Source organism: Centruroides sculpturatus, unplaced genomic scaffold, assembly GCF_000671375.1.
Source record: "Centruroides sculpturatus isolate CEXI.00-Female unplaced genomic scaffold, Cexi_2.0 scaffold37, whole genome shotgun sequence".
Classification (NCBI taxonomy): Eukaryota; Metazoa; Arthropoda; class Arachnida; order Scorpiones; family Buthidae; genus Centruroides; species Centruroides sculpturatus.
The window spans coordinates 965,141-988,373 of record NW_019384346.1 but is presented as its reverse complement, the minus strand read 5'-3'; the positions used below and the strand labels follow the sequence as shown (position 1 = coordinate 988,373).

At 28.0% G+C, this 23,233-nt stretch overlaps 1 protein-coding gene across 1 annotated transcript in view; it reads left to right on the top strand.

The window, feature by feature from the left end:
- Positions 1–4,633: 4,633 nt before the first annotated feature.
- The window catches only part of LOC111635643 (tubulin-specific chaperone E-like), a 34,001-nt gene continuing 15,401 nt past the window's right edge, over positions 4,634–23,233 (top strand). The window contains exons 1-5 of the mRNA XM_023380666.1: positions 4,634–4,686; positions 7,430–7,533; positions 7,935–8,019; positions 8,099–8,293; positions 16,226–16,414. Of these exons, the coding sequence (XP_023236434.1) occupies positions 7,446–7,533; positions 7,935–8,019; positions 8,099–8,293; positions 16,226–16,414 (557 nt within the window). The 5' untranslated portion in view covers positions 4,634–4,686; positions 7,430–7,445. The remainder of the gene's footprint in view (positions 4,687–7,429; positions 7,534–7,934; positions 8,020–8,098; positions 8,294–16,225; positions 16,415–23,233) is intronic.

Sequence of the window (23,233 nt, the reverse complement as noted above, 5' to 3'; positions counted from 1 at the left end):
AAAGTATCCATCTTTAATTGTTTACATTTTTGTTTTTTTTCGTTGAGAATTTCGGAATATGGTCGAATGGATGCAATGATGCCCTTTTTTACATTCGCACTTTGTTCCCAATCATTGTCTAACTCACAAAGTTCATCTGTCAAACTTTCCATAGTTGAAAGGATATTGACAGCTGGATGGCCGAGTGGCAAGGTGGCAGCCTACCACTCTGGGTGACCCGGAATCGAATCTGGACGGGTTGAAGAATCCCCAGGAATTTTTCAGGGGGTGGTCCGTTCGGATATGTCGGGCCCCATCCCTTACCACCCGGTCACCCCATTGTGGGCCTGGCCGAACCCATAATGGGCCTGCTATAAGAGGCCCTCTCAGTGCCCACAAAGCAGAAAGAGTAAAAAAAAAAAAAGAAAGAAAGAAAGAAAAAAGTTGAAAGGCTACGTTACAGACAAGCGGAGACACTGATTGGTCGACCACTGGTTGCCATAGTGCATATATAAGGTCAGTTTTAGTGGGAAAATTGAAGGTGGCTAAGGAGAGATAGATATCTGACTGACAAGAAGTAGATATCGTCTGGCTAATAAAAAAGTATCATCTGGCCAATGAGAAGTAGATTTGTCTCACTAATGATAGTTTGCGATCGCCAGAGGTGCTACTGCGTCATAAGGTGTTTTCCTGAACAAACTGATATGGGATACATTCATTGGCGCTATGGATTTAGACTCCATTTATTGGACTATTAAGTTTAATAACTTGACTTGTGGGTACCTAAACGTTTAGTATTTTAATATTAATGTAATGCAAATGTATACATACGCAATAATAATAAACAGAAAAAATAAATATATTCAATAGAAATCTTTGTTTTGATGAATGTACAATGTCGTGGCTTGGTACGTCAACACTGAATCAGTCTGGCATAGGGAAAATTGGGGAATTACACTGCGAAACAGCAAATTGCGCAGCGGCGTTATTGTGAATTGGCGTAAATTGAGCCAGCATAAATCGAGGGCTACCTGTATTGAGAAGGGCAGAAATAGACTAAAAGTTTGAATAAAAAGCTCATTTCCTGGATGATATAAGTAAATTTAACTTAATGTCAAACTAACATATATTTTTACAAGATATATAGTTTTAATATTATTATTTAAATAATTTATTATTGAAAAAATATTTTACAGATAGTCCTGAACTTTTGAACAAACTTACTCCTTTATACATAGTATTTTGATACCTCTAATTTTCCTTTGAAATGTTAAATTCACATTTTTGTCTTGTTATCATAATATAAATTTTAAGCTATCTTGTGGTGGCACTTTCTGTCAGTTTTGACTTTGGTAACATCAAAATTACATATGAAAATAAATTTTTACTGTTTGTCTTTTGTTTAATATATGGTTTTTATTGATAACAGTTTAAATAATAATGTTTTATGCATTGTAATATATTCACTGTAAAGTAAAATTTTCCTTCCTAATATTAATAGATGATTTTATAATTTTTGTTTTTAGCCTTCTGAGAATAGAATTTTTTAACATGCAACGCTGATATTCTGCATTCAGGTAGGGATTACCTATATTTGAAATATATACCAAAAATTAGATAATTTTGAACTTTTACAAAAACATTTTTCAAACTATTGTTGAACTTCTGGTTGAAAGAATTCATCTTCATTATTTCCATAGGATCTTCTTTGGGGAGATTGCCCACTGTTGTCTAAGACTCCAAACATACCAAAATTTACATATAATTTATCTTTAATGGTCACCTCAAACAAATTAGCCTTTTTAAAAAATTAATCTTTCTACCTATAAAAAATTATCATTAATTACTTTCAAATTAAAAAATGTCTTTTCATAAAGATAGGCTTACTTTTCAAATTTATTATATTCTATAGTAGAAAGTTACATATTAGCAAATTATTGTTTTATGAATATTTTTCATATTTTATTTCTACCAAATATAGCATTTTAAAAGAGTATATGAGTGCAACTCCCTGTTTTATTTAAAGATAAAAATAATAATAAAGATAACATAACATAGATTAAAAAAATAATGTGAAAAGAGCCATATACAATACAATTATTTTGTATTTAAACTAGACACAATGTTAATGAGAAATGATTTTGTCCAGTCATTTTTTTTATTCGATATAAAATTATATTAATAAATTATTGCATTAACTACAGATTATAATATAAATATTCTAATGACTAATATTTTGTTATGTTATGAATTTTATCATCATTACATTCAATGTTTGTTTGTTTAAAAAACATTTTACATTTCCACAGCATTGTTAGAATTTGATGCAAGAAAAATAGCAATGAAATGAAATTTGATGTTTCAGTTTTAATTTAACTCAACTCTTTTATTGGTTTAACTCTGCAATGAATTGACTTTTTAATCCATGTAATGATTTATTTTAATATTTAATAAATTAAATGTAATTTTGTTCATTTTTTAATATATTATGTGATTGATTTATCTAATAAATATAAACTGTAAAGATTTATTTTCAGAATAAATAGTATAATCTTTTGTAAAACATAAATTTTTGAGTTTAGTTATATTTAAATAAACTATAGGTATAAAAACTATATTTTGTAGGACCTTATCTATATATATAAAAATGAATGTATGTCTGTCTGTGTGTCTGTCTTATGTCCTTCATGCATTACCACACCGTTTATCCGATTGCCATGAAACTTTGGGAAGTTGTTTAATATACTCCGGCGAAGGTTTGTGGCATAGTACGTTTGCTATAAAACTTCGGAAAGTTTTTTAATACACTCCCACGAAGGTTTTTGGCATAGTACATTTATCCTACGATAGATGGCGCGCGTTTACACGAGCATCCGAGCACAGTGTGTTCGATCGATTTCAAATTGTGAAGACCATTTCCCCCTTCAAAAAATATTTCTATATATGCATTTGTGAACTGTTATTTACGATATTTGTAATAATTTTTGTTTAATCACTTTATTTCAACTTTTTTTTGCTAATTATGTATTCGCTCGAACTTCGTTAAAACCTTAACTGTACCCCGAACAACAACCGAAGTTGTAGGAAGAAATTCGCGTATTTTACCGATCTAGGTATCCCCCTTTTCCAAATTTTAATATCGACTCAAAATAATTTAAAAAGACAAATTACAATAAAACGGTTTATTATCCAACTATCAGAAATTTCACAACATGCCAAGGAAGAGAGGAAGGAGCAATTAAATAATTAAAATTATAAAGGATTAAAAAATATATATATAAAAATGGGGAATATCGCACTTCTGACAATCGCTGCGAGTGTATGGGCTAAATTTGGAGAATCCGTGCTTCTCGCATGGACAACTGTATGTGGCCGGCTCACGCGTCGGAAAACCTTCCGATTTATTCGTGTACGCACCAGACGGAAAAACAAAAAATATCGTGTATCCACAAACACTCCAATAAATAAATAGAATTGAAACGACACTTTGAAATGTTTTCCCGATGAAAATGAATAATAATAATAAGTTTCAATAAAAATAATAAAATGTAAATTGAATTTTATCATAACGAGTTTGCTTGAATTTCCTTTCTTCTGAGATCGCAGCAATGCGTGACGGGTAAGCTAGTGTACTATAAATTCTACATTTACTGTACATTCATTTAGTTAACCATAAAATTTCACTTGATTATTAAGAATTATTTTATTGATAAAGTTATAAAAATTGTATAAAATACTAATAAGTAAGATCAACACATTTATCAAATAACAATGTTGTATGTTCAGAAAGAATATTTTAAGATTAAATGATCTATTTTAAAGATATTTTTACAAAAAAATTTATGGTGGTATAGAGTTTATTTTATAAGCGATAAAGTAAGATACAGTTTTCTTCATTGGCTGTTTCATTGTTTTTCAATTATTTATGAATTACATTATTTTGGAATTTTAATGGATTTAAATAAAAATGTTTTCTTTCACACATTTTAAAAATGATTTTAATACAGTCTTTTACATATGTATCTAATACAGTATTTTAATATGAATTCCATGTTGTACGAGTCACCTAGATTTTACAAATACGTGAGCCGTTCACAGCCCGGTACACATATTTGTAAAATCTAAGTGACTCATACAACATGGAATTCATATAAAATGGAATTATCAACAGTGTTATAGGGGGTTGACTGTATATCATCTTAGATATAATTATTATTAATTCATTAACAATGAGCATAAATTTATGAATATTTTAATTTACATATTAANATATATAGTTTTAATATTATTATTTAAATAATTTATTATTGAAAAAATATTTTACAGATAGTCCTGAACTTTTGAACAAACTTACTCCTTTATACATAGTATTTTGATACCTCTAATTTTCCTTTGAAATGTTAAATTCACATTTTTGTCTTGTTATCATAATATAAATTTTAAGCTATCTTGTGGTGGCACTTTCTGTCAGTTTTGACTTTGGTAACATCAAAATTACATATGAAAATAAATTTTTACTGTTTGTCTTTTGTTTAATATATGGTTTTTATTGATAACAGTTTAAATAATAATGTTTTATGCATTGTAATATATTCACTGTAAAGTAAAATTTTCCTTCCTAATATTAATAGATGATTTTATAATTTTTGTTTTTAGCCTTCTGAGAATAGAATTTTTTAACATGCAACGCTGATATTCTGCATTCAGGTAGGGATTACCTATATTTGAAATATATACCAAAAATTAGATAATTTTGAACTTTTACAAAAACATTTTTCAAACTATTGTTGAACTTCTGGTTGAAAGAATTCATCTTCATTATTTCCATAGGATCTTCTTTGGGGAGATTGCCCACTGTTGTCTAAGACTCCAAACATACCAAAATTTACATATAATTTATCTTTAATGGTCACCTCAAACAAATTAGCCTTTTTAAAAAATTAATCTTTCTACCTATAAAAAATTATCATTAATTACTTTCAAATTAAAAAATGTCTTTTCATAAAGATAGGCTTACTTTTCAAATTTATTATATTCTATAGTAGAAAGTTACATATTAGCAAATTATTGTTTTATGAATATTTTTCATATTTTATTTCTACCAAATATAGCATTTTAAAAGAGTATATGAGTGCAACTCCCTGTTTTATTTAAAGATAAAAATAATAATAAAGATAACATAACATAGATTAAAAAAATAATGTGAAAAGAGCCATATACAATACAATTATTTTGTATTTAAACTAGACACAATGTTAATGAGAAATGATTTTGTCCAGTCATTTTTTTTATTCGATATAAAATTATATTAATAAATTATTGCATTAACTACAGATTATAATATAAATATTCTAATGACTAATATTTTGTTATGTTATGAATTTTATCATCATTACATTCAATGTTTGTTTGTTTAAAAAACATTTTACATTTCCACAGCATTGTTAGAATTTGATGCAAGAAAAATAGCAATGAAATGAAATTTGATGTTTCAGTTTTAATTTAACTCAACTCTTTTATTGGTTTAACTCTGCAATGAATTGACTTTTTAATCCATGTAATGATTTATTTTAATATTTAATAAATTAAATGTAATTTTGTTCATTTTTTAATATATTATGTGATTGATTTATCTAATAAATATAAACTGTAAAGATTTATTTTCAGAATAAATAGTATAATCTTTTGTAAAACATAAATTTTTGAGTTTAGTTATATTTAAATAAACTATAGGTATAAAAACTATATTTTGTAGGACCTTATCTATATATATAAAAATGAATGTATGTCTGTCTGTGTGTCTGTCTTATGTCCTTCATGCATTACCACACCGTTTATCCGATTGCCATGAAACTTTGGGAAGTTGTTTAATATACTCCGGCGAAGGTTTGTGGCATAGTACGTTTGCTATAAAACTTCGGAAAGTTTTTTAATACACTCCCACGAAGGTTTTTGGCATAGTACATTTATCCTACGATAGATGGCGCGCGTTTACACGAGCATCCGAGCACAGTGTGTTCGATCGATTTCAAATTGTGAAGACCATTTCCCCCTTCAAAAAATATTTCTATATATGCATTTGTGAACTGTTATTTACGATATTTGTAATAATTTTTGTTTAATCACTTTATTTCAACTTTTTTTTGCTAATTATGTATTCGCTCGAACTTCGTTAAAACCTTAACTGTACCCCGAACAACAACCGAAGTTGTAGGAAGAAATTCGCGTATTTTACCGATCTAGGTATCCCCCTTTTCCAAATTTTAATATCGACTCAAAATAATTTAAAAAGACAAATTACAATAAAACGGTTTATTATCCAACTATCAGAAATTTCACAACATGCCAAGGAAGAGAGGAAGGAGCAATTAAATAATTAAAATTATAAAGGATTAAAAAATATATATATAAAAATGGGGAATATCGCACTTCTGACAATCGCTGCGAGTGTATGGGCTAAATTTGGAGAATCCGTGCTTCTCGCATGGACAACTGTATGTGGCCGGCTCACGCGTCGGAAAACCTTCCGATTTATTCGTGTACGCACCAGACGGAAAAACAAAAAATATCGTGTATCCACAAACACTCCAATAAATAAATAGAATTGAAACGACACTTTGAAATGTTTTCCCGATGAAAATGAATAATAATAATAAGTTTCAATAAAAATAATAAAATGTAAATTGAATTTTATCATAACGAGTTTGCTTGAATTTCCTTTCTTCTGAGATCGCAGCAATGCGTGACGGGTAAGCTAGTGTACTATAAATTCTACATTTACTGTACATTCATTTAGTTAACCATAAAATTTCACTTGATTATTAAGAATTATTTTATTGATAAAGTTATAAAAATTGTATAAAATACTAATAAGTAAGATCAACACATTTATCAAATAACAATGTTGTATGTTCAGAAAGAATATTTTAAGATTAAATGATCTATTTTAAAGATATTTTTACAAAAAAATTTATGGTGGTATAGAGTTTATTTTATAAGCGATAAAGTAAGATACAGTTTTCTTCATTGGCTGTTTCATTGTTTTTCAATTATTTATGAATTACATTATTTTGGAATTTTAATGGATTTAAATAAAAATGTTTTCTTTCACACATTTTAAAAATGATTTTAATACAGTCTTTTACATATGTATCTAATACAGTATTTTAATATGAATTCCATGTTGTACGAGTCACCTAGATTTTACAAATACGTGAGCCGTTCACAGCCCGGTACACATATTTGTAAAATCTAAGTGACTCATACAACATGGAATTCATATAAAATGGAATTATCAACAGTGTTATAGGGGGTTGACTGTATATCATCTTAGATATAATTATTATTAATTCATTAACAATGAGCATAAATTTATGAATATTTTAATTTACATATTAATAAATTCAAAATTTACTTTATGATTAAGTAATCTGCAATCTTTTTTTTACAGTAAGAAAATAAAAGATATGTGTACAATCTCCCTTGGTTCAAGAATATTTTGTGATGGTGAATATGGAACTGTCTTGTATGTTGGAAAAGTAGAATCTTTTCATGGTAAGATTTAATTCAATTAAAATATATTCCATTTTATACAAAATAATTCATACATAAAATATAATTTTAACCCTTTTTTTAAAACTAAATATTGTTTGTTTATTTTTTAAAGTTATTAATTTAGTTTCTTTTTTCTTGTTACATAGTTTAAAAAAATATATATGATATTAACATACAGTATATTTTAAGGCATATTACTATGGAAAAAATTATTATATAGATGGTTGTCAATATAGCATTATAAGCCAAGTGGGAAAAGCAATTTATTCATTTTATGCTTTAACATATTAAACAAACAGATATATATTGATTGAGTTTATATATCTTTTATTGATAAATTTTGATATTAAAATTAATATAAAAATAACATATTAAGAAGTTTTGGATTTATTGTTTAATAGGTATTTGGTTAGGCATAGAATGGGATAATCCAGAACGAGGCAAACATGATGGGAGTTATAATGGTGTTAACTACTTTAAAACAAGGTAAATTGTAAAATAACTTTTAAGTTTTAAAATAAGAATGAAAAGGAATGTAATTTGAAATGAAAAATTAAAATTACAGAAGTCTAAAAGGTGGTTCATTTATCCGTCCTGAAAAAGCTAAGATTGGAAGACCTTGTCCTGATGCAATTTTAGAAAGATATTGTAGCAGTAATGAAAATGTATTAGATGAAAATAATCTGTTACTTCCTCAAAAGTATGGTAAGAAAAGAATGATAGAATTTGTAGGTTTGGAGAAGATTACAACTAAACAGAGGTATTTAAGTTTTTAAAAATATTGTTCTATATAAAATTTGAATAGTTACATTTATTACTTTGTATTGTTATTTTGAAATTTTATTTTATTAATTTCCTTACTTGTAATACATTGATTACTTTGAATTTTATATTTGAATCTATCCTTTTCATTAATTTACATTTTGTATTCCTAACTCTGATGTATTTATTATGTAATTAGCCAAAAATGTTTGTTTATATTAAAACTTTTACTAATTCAATAATGTGGGAATTAACTGTCAATTGTAGACTAAAATTTACATTATAGTTATTACAGAAATTGCTTTTAGCCCTAAGTATAATTAAATTAATTAAAATATCTATAACCATGAGGCAGATAATAGTAAGGGCTTATCACACTAATGATAATGGGCACAAACGCTCAAGAATCAAAGTAAAAACATTTAATAAAACAAAACGGGATGTACAATAAGATGATTACATAAGTATAAAAACCGTAAAAATCCAAAATGCATTTTGGACTATTTTCCAATAGAAAAATAGTCCCTCATTAGTTGGTATTAACGAGAGGTCTTAGTATACTTAGAAATTATACAAGGTGAAAAAATTAAATTTAAAATTAAATTTAAAACTATGCCTAAAGCTATACAATATAAAGATGAAAACATCACTATGACTGTATGAGCAGTAAGCATTATCAATGTAGACAGGAGTAATATTTCTTCCTAACGTTGCATGGTAACGTGACGAACAGGGTGCTGATACAAAAATAGTTATGAGTTAGCCGAAATATTGGTTAACAGTTCTGAACTAATGTTATACAGTCAGTTTAAATTATATACGTACCAAAAAACAGTAGGACAACAGAGTTGCAGGTTCGGATATTTCTACAAGATGAAAGGAGCGATTACAAAGGAGGTGTGTTACCTAACACATCTGGAGCACAAGTGGTGACAACATATGATGCAGTCAGATGTCATTGTGAGATTAGCTGAGGATACTAACCAAGAATACCACTTACACGACTCAGAATCACAAGATTCAATTTCTAATCTTTTTCTAGGAGGGCTGTTAATGTTTAAACAATCTAGAGGATTAATTCTAGATCTAGTCAGGATTCCTTGACACCAGTTAATCAGTTATTTTAAACGCGGATTAACACGCATTATTCTTAAACTCAGGATTCGGAGGAACTAAGGAAACTTGAATGTCTAATAAGAACCAAGCCATTTTATAAAACAAATCAAAATATTTAATAAATCAAATAATAAAATATACAAGGAATGAATCTAATCTATATCTTAATCTAACTTAATCTATCTTATTTCTAACCTAATGTGTGAGTTACATCGATCTATTTAGAGCTTACATCAATCTATTTAGAGCTTATATTACCTTCACTGTATTTTTTGTATCTGTTTCTGTATGAGGATCTTCTTCTTTTTTTCTTTATATTCTTCTCCTTTGACAATCTTGTCATATATTTACTTCAATTAATCGGTCATAGTATGGCCTTGTCAGTCTTGTATGACGATCACTTGTATCGTATTCACTTTGTATGGCAATACCTCTTCCTATCGGACTGCCTCTTAACGTAGTTCAGGTTCTTCGTATGGCAAACCTTGTTTGACGGACTGCTTCTGTCATATGGCTAGTTCTCTTCTTTAATATGGCAAACCTCTTTTTGTCGGACTGCCTTGAAAGGCGGGAAAACGGCCCTTTTATTTGGTCTTCTGTAACGTGCAAAAACTCTACTCATCCTGAGTTAGCCTGGGAAAGGAAATCAACTTCCTTTCAAAAATTCTGATGTTTTCTCCAGTTTTAGATAAAATCTTGTTGAAGTTGAAAATATTATTTTCTATTATTTTAAATCTTTTCTCCAACTTATTATTTTGATTAAAATTATCCTCCCCTGAACATTCAATCTCACATCATTGTTAATTTTATCTATTTCACCCTTTAATAGATGAGGGCCCATGTACAAATATACATTATAGTGTTCATTTTTTAATAATATTTTTTAATATTTATATCAGATTTTCATTTTTAAGAATTTTTTTTGTTTGCAATTATTTATTTTTTTATTGTTTTTATAAAATTGTTTGGTCATTTTTTAAAAACATTTTACTATCAGAATACTCTTTAATGGTCAAGCATTGAAGAATATATTGATTGTACTAGATTAATATAAAACAAATAATCACATTTATTAAATATGATTTCAATTAATAGAAGCTTAGATAAGTTGAGATATTGTGAAGAAAAAAAATTAAATTTTTATAAAATGTAACATTCTAATTATACATTTTCCTCTAAAATATCATAAAAAACATGAAATTTATATAATGCAAATTTTGCAACATTTTTCAAAGAAATGGAATTGCTAAATTACAATCTTGTTATAGTATTTTTCAAACTAAATTCAGTGGAACCTCTGTATATGACCTTAATCCGTTCCTGGTGTTTGGACTTATACCGAATAGGACGTNAGTTAGCCGAAATATTGGTTAACAGTTCTGAACTAATGTTATACAGTCAGTTTAAATTATATACATACCAAAAAACAGTAGGACAACAGAGTTGCAGGTTCGGATATTTCTACAAGATGAAAGGAGCGATTACAAAGGAGGTGTGTTACCTAACACATCTGGAGCACAAGTGGTGACAACATATGATGCAGTCAGATGTCATTGTGAGATTAGCTGAGGATACTAACCAAGAATACCACTTACACGACTCAGAATCACAAGATTCAATTTCTAATCTTTTTCTAGGAGGGCTGTTAATGTTTAAACAATCTAGAGGATTAATTCTAGATCTAGTCAGGATTCCTTGACACCAGTTAATCAGTTATTTTAAACGCGGATTAACACGCATTATTCTTAAACTCAGGATTCGGAGGAACTAAGGAAACTTGAATGTCTAATAAGAACCAAGCCATTTTATAAAACAAATCAAAATATTTAATAAATCAAATAATAAAATATACAAGGAATGAATCTAATCTATATCTTAATCTAACTTAATCTATCTTATTTCTAACCTAATGTGTGAGTTACATCGATCTATTTAGAGCTTACATCAATCTATTTAGAGCTTATATTACCTTCACTGTATTTTTTGTATCTGTTTCTGTATGAGGATCTTCTTCTTTTTTTCTTTATATTCTTCTCCTTTGACAATCTTGTCATATATTTACTTCAATTAATCGGTCATAGTATGGCCTTGTCAGTCTTGTATGACGATCACTTGTATCGTATTCACTTTGTATGGCAATACCTCTTCCTATCGGACTGCCTCTTAACGTAGTTCAGGTTCTTCGTATGGCAAACCTTGTTTGACGGACTGCTTCTGTCATATGGCTAGTTCTCTTCTTTAATATGGCAAACCTCTTTTTGTCGGACTGCCTTGAAAGGCGGGAAAACGGCCCTTTTATTTGGTCTTCTGTAACGTGCAAAAACTCTACTCATCCTGAGTTAGCCTGGGAAAGGAAATCAACTTCCTTTCAAAAATTCTGATGTTTTCTCCAGTTTTAGATAAAATCTTGTTGAAGTTGAAAATATTATTTTCTATTATTTTAAATCTTTTCTCCAACTTATTATTTTGATTAAAATTATCCTCCCCTGAACATTCAATCTCACATCATTGTTAATTTTATCTATTTCACCCTTTAATAGATGAGGGCCCATGTACAAATATACATTATAGTGTTCATTTTTTAATAATATTTTTTAATATTTATATCAGATTTTCATTTTTAAGAATTTTTTTTGTTTGCAATTATTTATTTTTTTATTGTTTTTATAAAATTGTTTGGTCATTTTTTAAAAATATTTTACTATCAGAATACTCTTTAATGGTCAAGCATTGAAGAATATATTGATTGTACTAGATTAATATAAAACAAATAATCACATTTATTAAATATGATTTCAATTAATAGAAGCTTAGATAAGTTGAGATATTGTGAAGAAAAAAAATTAAATTTTTATAAAATGTAACATTCTAATTATACATTTTCCTCTAAAATACCATAAAAAACATGAAATTTATATAATGCAAATTTTGCAACATTTTTCAAAGAAATGGAATTGCTAAATTACAATCTTGTTATAGTATTTTTCAAACTAAATTCAGTGGAACCTCTGTATATGACCTTAATCCGTTCCTGGTGTTTGGACTTATACCGAATAGGACGTTTACCAAACCAACCTTTTCCATAAGAAGTAATGTAAAAATGATTAATCCGTTCTCATGTAAAAAAAATAACTGGCTTTAAACACCTCGCTTTCCTGGCTAGTTTCTGCTTGATTTTTCATGAGAGCAGCATGTATCCTTTTAACTTTCTCGCAAATAATTTCTTCCGATACGCTGTCGCCGGCACATTGTTTTTCAGTTATCCAAAGCAAAAGCAATTTCTCGACATGATCTAATGTCTTCGATCTTTGTTTAGAAATTTGATTTAACCCCTTTTGCAACATTAGCAAATTTAATAATGTCTTTATTTTTCACGATTGTCGATATTGTCGTTCTCGGAATACGGAATGCAACAGTTAAATCTCGAACACGCGTGCCACCTTCATATTTCTCAACAATCTCTTTTTTCAGTTTCGTTGTGATTCTAGTCATTTTTTTATTTTTCTGTTGCCCTTTGGCAATTCATGATTAATCAAAATAATAAAATGTTACTTACAAATTAAAATCAGAAGAAATTTAACAAAGTTATAAACTATGGCACCGCGAACGTCTAGTCTAGTGTAGTACACCGATAATGCTAATTGTTCATAGATGGCAAGTATAATTGAATTAAGTTGTATACCGAATAAAAGTCGTATACCGAGCAAAATTTGTTTCGTCCAAACAGGACGTATTCCGAATTGGACGTATTCTAAAGCAGACGTATACCGAGGTTCCACTGTATTAGTGTCATTAGAGTTGGCTTTTGTTTACAGATATGAATTTATCAGATGAAAAAACAAAATAATGATATTTAGTTACTTGTTAGGTAAAAGCATAAAGCTTTAATTACTTTTTGGGAGAACTCAATTTTAGATTTTATAAGATTCAATTGTAGACTGTTATCCATTAAATATTTATCCAAAAGATCAATTGATGCCTGTAACTACTCCGCAGAATCAGCCACAATTATCACATTATCTGCATATGCTAATTTCTTTACATTGACACCATCAACATTAATACCTTCCACTCCAGAATCGTTAATACAATTTAATAAATCATTTAAAAATAAACTAAAAGGAATGGGACTCAAAATTCATCCCTGTCTAACACCCTTGTCAGTGATTCTGCCATTTAATACTAACATTTGAGCCACTATATAACTCCACAAGCAGGAATACAAATTTAAAACTTAATCTATAATTTAATGCTTTCCTCCATAATAAATTTCTGTCAACAGTATCAAATGCTGATATCAAATCTACAAAAATGCATATACTTTATGCTGTTTCCTCCTTAATGTTTTAGCAATAATAACATACCAAATGAAAATATTATCAGCAGTTGAATAACCTGCATGAAAACCAGCCTGATTCTCTAACAGAATATCTCTCATATTCAACCAACTTATTTACCTCTAATACAAAATGCTACAAAAAATTTTTGAAACACAGTACAACAATGAAATACTTCTATAATTTTTAGGCACCAACTTTGAACCATTCTTATGTACTTGAACCAATAAAGAACTTTTCCACTCTTCCAGGATACCACCAGTCCTAAACACCTTATTATAATTATCTAATAAAAAAGAAATTAGCAGTTTCAATTTTCCAAAAATCTATAAGTATACCAACTATTTCCAATGTGCTACCAACTCTTGACTTACTTAAAACATATCTTAATTCTTGCTCTGAAATATTTGAGCCCAGTATTTCATTAAATTATTCAAGTAAACCAATATTTACCACAACCAAATTTCTACTTCCTTTACATAAATTCCAAAATAGCCTATTATTTCTGTAAAAGTTCCTAGTATTTTGTATCTTCTTACAAAACTCCTTCTTCTTTGCTTAACATAGTCTCTTTACTATACTTCAGTACAGAACAAAGATTCTGAGCTGCCAAACGGTTTTTCTTAAACTCTAATCATGGTCTGTTTCTAGCTTTAGTCATTAAATGACAATCCAAATCAAACCAGTCATCTATTCCCAGTTTTTTTAGTCCTGTGATTTAATCCATATTCTCTAGCAATCTCCATTATGACCTTACTCAACTCCAGCAGGGATATATTTGAAGTCTGCTCCAGGCAGTAGTCCAAATCAGCCAAAAACATCTCTACCAGGTCACTTTCTCAAAAAATCTTCTCATAACAACTACCAGTACTACTCAAAGAATCTCTAGAAAAATCTTCCAGTTAGAGAACCAGTGGACAATGATTGGGACCAAAAGCAATTCTCAATACTAAAAAATTTAATAAAATTCCACACACAAGGGGTAATTATTCCCAAATAAATTACTGAAGACCTTCAGTTAAACTCAAAAGTATACTCTCCTGCTTCATCACCATATAACAGTATCTTTGTACTGTAGTGATACAATATAATTATATACATGTATTAAATAATGTATATCATAAATTTGTTTGAAAATATAGTACAGTAATACCCTGAACTTGTGTGATAGTTGGGACCGAGCGGTAACCGCGTAAGTCGAATTCGCGTAAGTCTGGGTATAATTTTGTATATAAATACATACAAATTATTTTTAATTGGGGCCGGAGACTAAAGAAAACAATAATTTAGAAAAAAATGTTTAATAAAATCTTAGATAATACATATGTATAACAAATTAGGCCTATATTATTTTACAATTTTTCACATTTACTTGATTGTTACGCCATAATTTTAACATTGTTTCCATCTCAGCGATAATACTGTGACGTTTACGAATGATGCTTGAATTTAAAGATTGAGCATTTTTCACAGCTTCGAGAATTTTTTCTTTGCCTTATATAATTGTTCTGACTGACAATTCCGGTAGATCAAACTTCTTTGCCAATTCACAAATTTTCATTTTTGTATCGAAGTCTGTAATAATGGGTACATTCGTAAAGTCAAATGAGTTAAATGCGTTAGTAACGAATCGTTTGAAAAGTCTAACAAAATAGGAATAACGATGACGTCATTCTCGTTTAACTCGTTCGACTTTACGAACATACCAATGTTAATTTTACATTCCAAAGATAAAATGTTTCTTTTCTTGTTTGATGCAGAAGAATTAGTTATACTTCGTTTGGATGACATAGTAGAGTCTCTCAAGTCTCCGTAGATATAACAAACACAAAAATAAATAACACAAAATAAATTGTAGCTATGTGTGGATTCCGTGCGACACATCCGAACATGTAAGCTGAACAATAGTGTGGGGGGAGTGAGTAATCAAGGGTTGTGTGGCGCTCAAACAAAAGATGAATCGACGTGATTTGAAAATTGCGTAACTCCGGGTTCGCGTAAGTTGGGGTATTACTGTATATAGTGCTGTTGGTTACTAGTTTTCATGGCAACCAATAGCAAGGGGACTGGTGCCAGTCTGCAAATCATCATTCTTAATGTCCCTGCTGGATATTCTAGATTAATAATTTATGAAGTCTGATCAAAAAACTATATATACATCTATTAGAAAGTATTATATTAGCTGTTTTGTAAATTTGACTTAATTGCCCTAAAATTATTCATTCATTTGAAAAGTTTTGAGAAGTATTGATCTAGTTTACCTATATTATCTAATTTATGCTGTTTAGATATATTATCTTGGTAATAAATATATTATTTATAAACCGACAAGCTTAGTGAATCACTTTAGTTAATTGATCAAATGCTACTTAGTTTCAATTTAATAAACTGTTCATTAGCATCATATTATTTTTTTTTATATATTTATAGTTGCTTTAAATTAAATAATAGTAAAATAATTGTTTTTATATTTTCAGCCAGCTTCATCAGATTGAAACTGTTGATTTATCTTCAATGCTTGTTAATGGACCTGGTCAACCAGGAGCATTATCTAATTTAATTCCAAATGTGACAAGTATGATTCTTTCCCAAAATCTTTTTACATCTTGGAATATGATTGCTGATATTACAATTCAGTTACCACATCTAACAGTTCTGAATATTAGGTAAAATATCTAAATATTTTTTATTACATAAACTTTGTAATTCACTTAATACATTTGTAAAAATGCATAAAAAAAGCCAAATTGTTTATTTTGTCTTTATTAGTTGAGAGAGCTCTGAGTATTTGCTTTTCTGACTAATTGTCTGACTAATTGGAGAAAATTAGAGGATATATATATATATAATTAGAGAATTATATATAATTCTCTAATTTTTCTCCATAGAGGATTATATATACAATAGTATTTCCTTATAATGAACCTGTATACATTGTTGGAATTGGTTTGTTATACCAGATAAGAAATAAAACTTAGTCTAATTTTGAAAAACTAAAGTTTAATGTCTCAAAGATAAAATGTAACAAATTATTATATAGGAAGTTGCCCATTAAAACATCACCATAAATGTACATGGTTACTTAAAAAACTGATATTTTTGATTGTTTATTTTTGCTAATTGCATAACATTCTGTAATATATAGTTCCACCAAAGCAAAACTATTAAAAATATTTTGTGGAGTATTATGGATTTGTTAAAAATTCTTGAATAGCAATAGTGTTTTGCAAAATTTCAAAAACTGGTGTTATTGGAATGTCAACACAGTCTGTATATGTTGTTTTGTTTCTTCATTCTCACTAATTTCATTATTTTTAGAAGACACTGAAGCTATAATATTGCCATTGGTCAAAAGTTCCCTACTAATAACATTGTCACCAACTTTGACATATTCTTCAAAATTGTAGTCAGAAAATGCATCTGGTAACTGCAGAGGGAGTGCATGAACACCTTTTGTTTCATCATTTATAAATTCACTTTTCAAAAGTTTGTTGATCAGAATGTTGCCATCTAAACCATTAGTTTGTAGAAAGCCAATGTGTCAAACAATTTGCTATTGTTTGCATTGATACATTTTACCATGCCATATGGATAAGGCTTATTACATCAAAAAGATTTATAGAAAACAATTCTCTGCTATTATCTACAGAAGTTCTACAGAAGATTATCTACAGAAGAAGAAAGAAGAATTCACTGATAGCTGCTCTTTAAGATGTGTATAATCCCTTGATCTAAAGGCTGTAGTTTTGAACTTGTATAGGGCAGCATAAACACCAGTTTAATGCAATGTAATTGATGTATGAATGCACTGGGAAGTTATCAATCAATAATAAAATTTTTTGTTTCTTTCTTTTCAGTTCTTCATCCCTTTCTTGTAGTTCACTACAAAAAATATCAGAGGTCATCCAAGCTGTTCAGTTAGATTTGTAGTTTACTGGTGGCCATCAATTTTTGAAACATCTTGGATTTTTTTGATTTACTGATTACTAACAATTTTCTCTTCCTTTCCCATAAGATTTATATTTATATTGCTATTCAAGAATTTTTAACAAACACATAATACTCCACAAAATATTTTTAATAGTTTTGCTTTGGTGGAACTATATATTACAGAATGTTATGCAATTAGCAAAAATAAACAATCAAAAATATCAGTTTTTTAAGTAACCATGTACATTTATGTTGATGTTTTAATGGGCAACTACCTATATAATAATTTGTTACAATTTTATCTTTGAGACATTAAACTTTAGTTTTTCAAAATTAGACTAAGTTTTATTTCTTATCTGGTATAACAAACCAATTAGAATAGTAATTCTGTCTTTAGATAATTATTTTCCTGCACAGTTTTCTTCTTTGAATTTTAGCATCCTATTTGGTTTAAGCTTATAAAAAAGACTTATTTCATCTGCATTAAAGATATCACAATCTTGGAAAATTTCTCTAATTTTTGGCCACTTATTTTGCAACCAATCTTCTACCACATCCATATTTACTTCAACTGCTTCTCCAACAATTTTTTGGCTTCCAATACTATGTCTTTTTTAAATCTCAATCAAACTTCTACTGCATTTAAACTCATTACTCTTTTCCAATTTACTTCCTAACTCTTCTACTTTTGACTGTGATATAGCACCACTAATAATTGTGATTTTTAAATTTCTGTGGAGCAAACTATTTTAACAATCTTCGATCTAATTCATCACATGCAGATTTTCTAAGCTGTTTAACATTGAAATTATTACATTCAAAACTCACAAATATTTTGTCTTTTTCCTTCCAAATAGTAACAATTGTCAATTTAGTTATATTTATTTCTGGAAACAAAAAAGGCTCTTAAGTTGAATGAGGTTGTTATTAGTTTTACTTTCCAGTCTAATTTGTTGTGAAGTTATTTCTCAGTATATTTATTTCTTTACATAATTTGCTTCGCTTTATGCATTGATACATTTTGCCATGCCATATGGACAAGGTTTATTACATCAAAAAGATTTATAGAAAACAATTCTCTGCTATTAAACCTTTTAATAATTTCATATTTATTACATAACATAAATGACTTCAGAGTCGTCATATTTCACAAGGACATATGCACAGTACTTAGTAATTCTGATTTAGCAAATGGCAAGAGTTGATATGCCTCAAGATTACATGCAGTTTGTTATTCTTTATAACCAACATCAGTGAATGGAATTTTTCTAATCAGTAACAGCATAAATTTTAAATTTTTTGATGGTTTTGTTTTGAAATTCAAAATTGAAATACTGTATTTACAGTTGAGCTTTTCTAGCCAATCAAAAGTATACTTTCAATTTTCAAACTTTAAATGGTCAGGAAATTGAAAATAATTTAACTGTTAATAACAGGTCAAAAATAACATTTTAAAATTTAAATTACAGCACTAACAAATGAAAATCCTTGACAGTGTAAATATCTAAGTTCATTGTTAACCCCTTCATTCCCGATCATTAATTTAATTGGTACTTGATTAATATTAAAATACATTAAAAATACTTAAAACTGAAAAAACACGAAATTAATTTTGAAGAAAAAGCTTTAAATTTTATTTTCCTTTGTTTCGCCTTTCTGTGAAATTTAACACCGATGAGTCATTGTTTACACAGCTGGGTGACCTTGAACACAGCTGGAGTCGGTTTCCTGAGACATTCTCATAGACGTCTCGGGAGGACAAGGGTTTAAAGTAGGGTGACTATAAGCGACACGGAAATTTTTAAATATTTTTAAAAAATTCAAACTTTTATTGCGATTTCCGACCCCCCCTAATTAATTAATTATATATTTATAAAAATATATTAATTAAAAAAATTAAAAAACCATCGGAGGTCGTTTTTGACATCAGAAACTAACTTTAAATAACTTTACTGAATGAAAATCCGTGCGCTACAACTTAAAAACCATGAAATAATTTTGATAAAAAACTCCCATTAAAAAACAATTAAGCCTTAATCGAGCCTTCACATAGGCTCATTAAAATCGCGATAAAATTTTTTTGCGCGGGAAAAAAATTTTGAAAAAATTTGCGGACCTAAAAAACATTCCAAAAATTCAAAAAAAAAAATTTTTTTTTAAATGGCCTTTTAATGGGCTGGTAGATGAATCTCAGAAAATACTTTAAGTGAAGTAAGAAAACTGGTACAAAGAGAGTATAAAGATTTAAATTTGTGACAAAAATTAGATAAATAAATGTGTGCATTGAAATTTGTTAGTTAAAAGCAAAAATACCTAAATTGAGCAACATTTTCCATAATAGGTCATTTTATGTCCTGACTCCTTGCCTTTTGTTTAAGGTAGGATGCATCTTAAAACAATGAAATTAAAGTTAAGGTATTTGTTGTCATTTTTTAATATTCTTGAAATTTTAAAGAATGACAACAAATACCTTAACAATAATTTTCTAGAAAGAGCAAGCAAATGTAGAGAAGAACATACAGAATATAAATAAAAAATATTCAGAATTTGAATTTTTGCAGCTAAACAAAAAGGAAATTATACACAGACTAGTTGATAGAAAAATGTCTCATAAAATAGTGGTCTTAAAGCCCATACTTTTAAGAAATACAATATTTTCTAAAAGGATGAGCTTTTGATCAACATATTTTGATAGTTAAAAGTTCATTGTAAAGAGGGAAAGTAATCTAGTTTTCTTTTGAAAATTGTACATTTTATCATTTTATATTTAGTTCTAATTATCATCCTTTTTTTCCAAAAATCTTATTTTAAAAGTGAGAGAGTATTTTAAAATCTAAATTATATTATATATATAATATAATTTAGATTTTATCAATATTATATAGAGTTACATACTCTGAAACTAGAAAAGATGAATGCTTTAGATTTTGTAGTAATTTTAATTTTCATATTTTTAATGGATTTGTAATTTTTTTATAATTTTAGTACAGTTTACAAACAAATTTGTAAACTGTATTAAACTAATTCTGATCCTAAATTCTAAGTTGTTATCTACTTTGATATGTAAACATATGCATTACATGTAAACAAGAAAAATTGATTTTATAGCATTTTTTTTTTTTTGTTGAAAGATAATATAAGTGTGTTGATAAAATTTCAAGAAAGCCCAGAAGGGGTCAGCAGTCAAAAAATTTGAGCACCCTTGATTTAGTAGCACCTTTCTTAACAAGTATTGAAATAAATTGTTTAATGTGAGTCAATAAACAAAATAATGAGTAAATGAAGAATAACTGAAAAATATATGAAATAGTTTTTTAATTTATTTTTATAAATTATTGACTTCTTGAAAATTAGAAAGAATTTTAAAGAAATCAGTTTATTACAAATTAATCAATTGATTTCTTACAAAGTAATCAATAAATTTGTTAAAGTATGCATAAAATGTCCTCACACGTTATTAAGCAAATGACAAGGAAAATTAAAGAAATTAAATAGGATTATATTACATTAAATATATATTCAATCATTTTATTGTAATAAGATAATCTTGTTACAGGGGGTATTAACAAAAATAACAAGGATATTTATTTAAATTTTGTTACATTAGATTAATGTTACATAACATATTTACTATTCAATAATCAAGACCATTGTTCAGCTTATTTAAAATATAAATAAAAAAATCTATGAATCTTATACATCTTGCATATTGGTATATTGTCAAGATTAGATCGAAAATTTTATGATTAGCGTCAAACATCTTTAATTTTCAATTTATGTTGTGCTTCTTCAATAGCCGGACATACGATGAGAATATGATATATATTAAAAGATTCTGCTTTACACCAATAACATTTGTTTGAGAAGTCAATGTATATGTTACTAATCAGTAACAAATTATAATTAAGTCGAATTTGAATTAGCGTACGTTTAATATTTAATTTAGTGTTTGACATAATAATATTCAAATTTGACAGAAAATGCAACATATTCAGATACCAATAATGATAAGTCGAATTTAAAATGGAACCTTGATCTTTAACAATTGATTGAGATAAAGCAGTATTCATCATTAAAGAATATGCATATTTACAATTGTCTTCAGTTGAGTTGAGAAACAATATAGAAATACCAAAAGACTGCATAATTTTTAAAAATTTTTAATATCATGTATCATTTATAATAGATGAGTTTTTATTTTGGTTACTTATTAACTGAAATAGAAATTTAACTTGGAAAGAACAATTTTGATTAACCATAAGTCATTGTGATTTAGTTTTAGATATAGAAAAAGGGGTAAAGGAATCAGTACATACCAGTCCCTCCGAAACATAGCTATAGGTCAAGGAATATTGATCCAATAATATGCAATCACCACAAAGTTTAGGTTTTGACCTTCTTTCCTTAATTCATATAAAAAAGGAAGTAGTTGTTTACGTTGTAGTCTAGATATCTTGGTAAGATCCTGTGATATTTGAGTATCTTTCCAATCATTCAATAAATTTTGCTGTTTCATTTTAATAAAACTCGAATATACGTAATCTCGAATCTTAATATTTTTAAAAATTAACTTAATAGTTGGATATTTTGATTTAGTCATTGGAATTACCACTATAAAATCGTCCAGAGTGATTTATTGTAGTTTTAATGTTAAATTAACTAAATTATAAATTTCTAATTTGGTGGGACTTATTTTACTAGGATATCTATATAATATTATATTATTATGATGTTGTTCATTTACCAGATAATCCATTTGATATTGCATTTTTTCATTTTCCATTTTCAGATTAACGATTTGTTGTTCAAGATTAGTAATTTGAGAGTTCATTTTTTTATTTTGCTCTTTAGTTTCTTGGACACTATTATGAATCAGGTCCAGTTCTTCTTTGATAGATGTCATTTGATTGTATTTGACATATTAATTAATTCGGAAATTTTATTTTATAATGCTGTAGTTGATATGTCAGATGAACTTTTCAGATTATCTGATGAAGAAAAAAAAGGTTCAATTGTCTCACCTGAATATTGTGAACTTTAAAGTGTTGTTTCCGGATTTAGTCCAGTATCTGCAGTAGTTGATTCAGGGGAGATCTTTTTGGCATATGTATTGTATTCTGTTATAAGTCTAACATTAGATGACGATGAAGTTTCCTTACTATTATCTGATTTGGTTCGGTGACTTGGAGGTTTTCCTCTTTTTTTTGGAGAGCGTTGCATCTTAGTTATTGTTATTACAGTAGAGCGTTGATTATCCGAATCAATTGGGGACTGGGGTTGTTCAGAAAATCGATATTTCGGATAACCAATTATGTATGAAAAAATATATTAACCTATTCCATGTTGAAATTTTTCTCTGTTGCATGTCGCTTTGCATTGAATTTTTGTCGATGTTAAGCCTAATGAAGACTATTGTATCATTAAAAATTATTTTTTTATTTTCTATGAACAAAATAAATATATTGAAAAATATAAAAACAATAAAAAATTATACTTCAGAAGTTAATTTAGTATCAAAAACATAAAATATTTGAGTAGCCCAAGACATAGCCAAA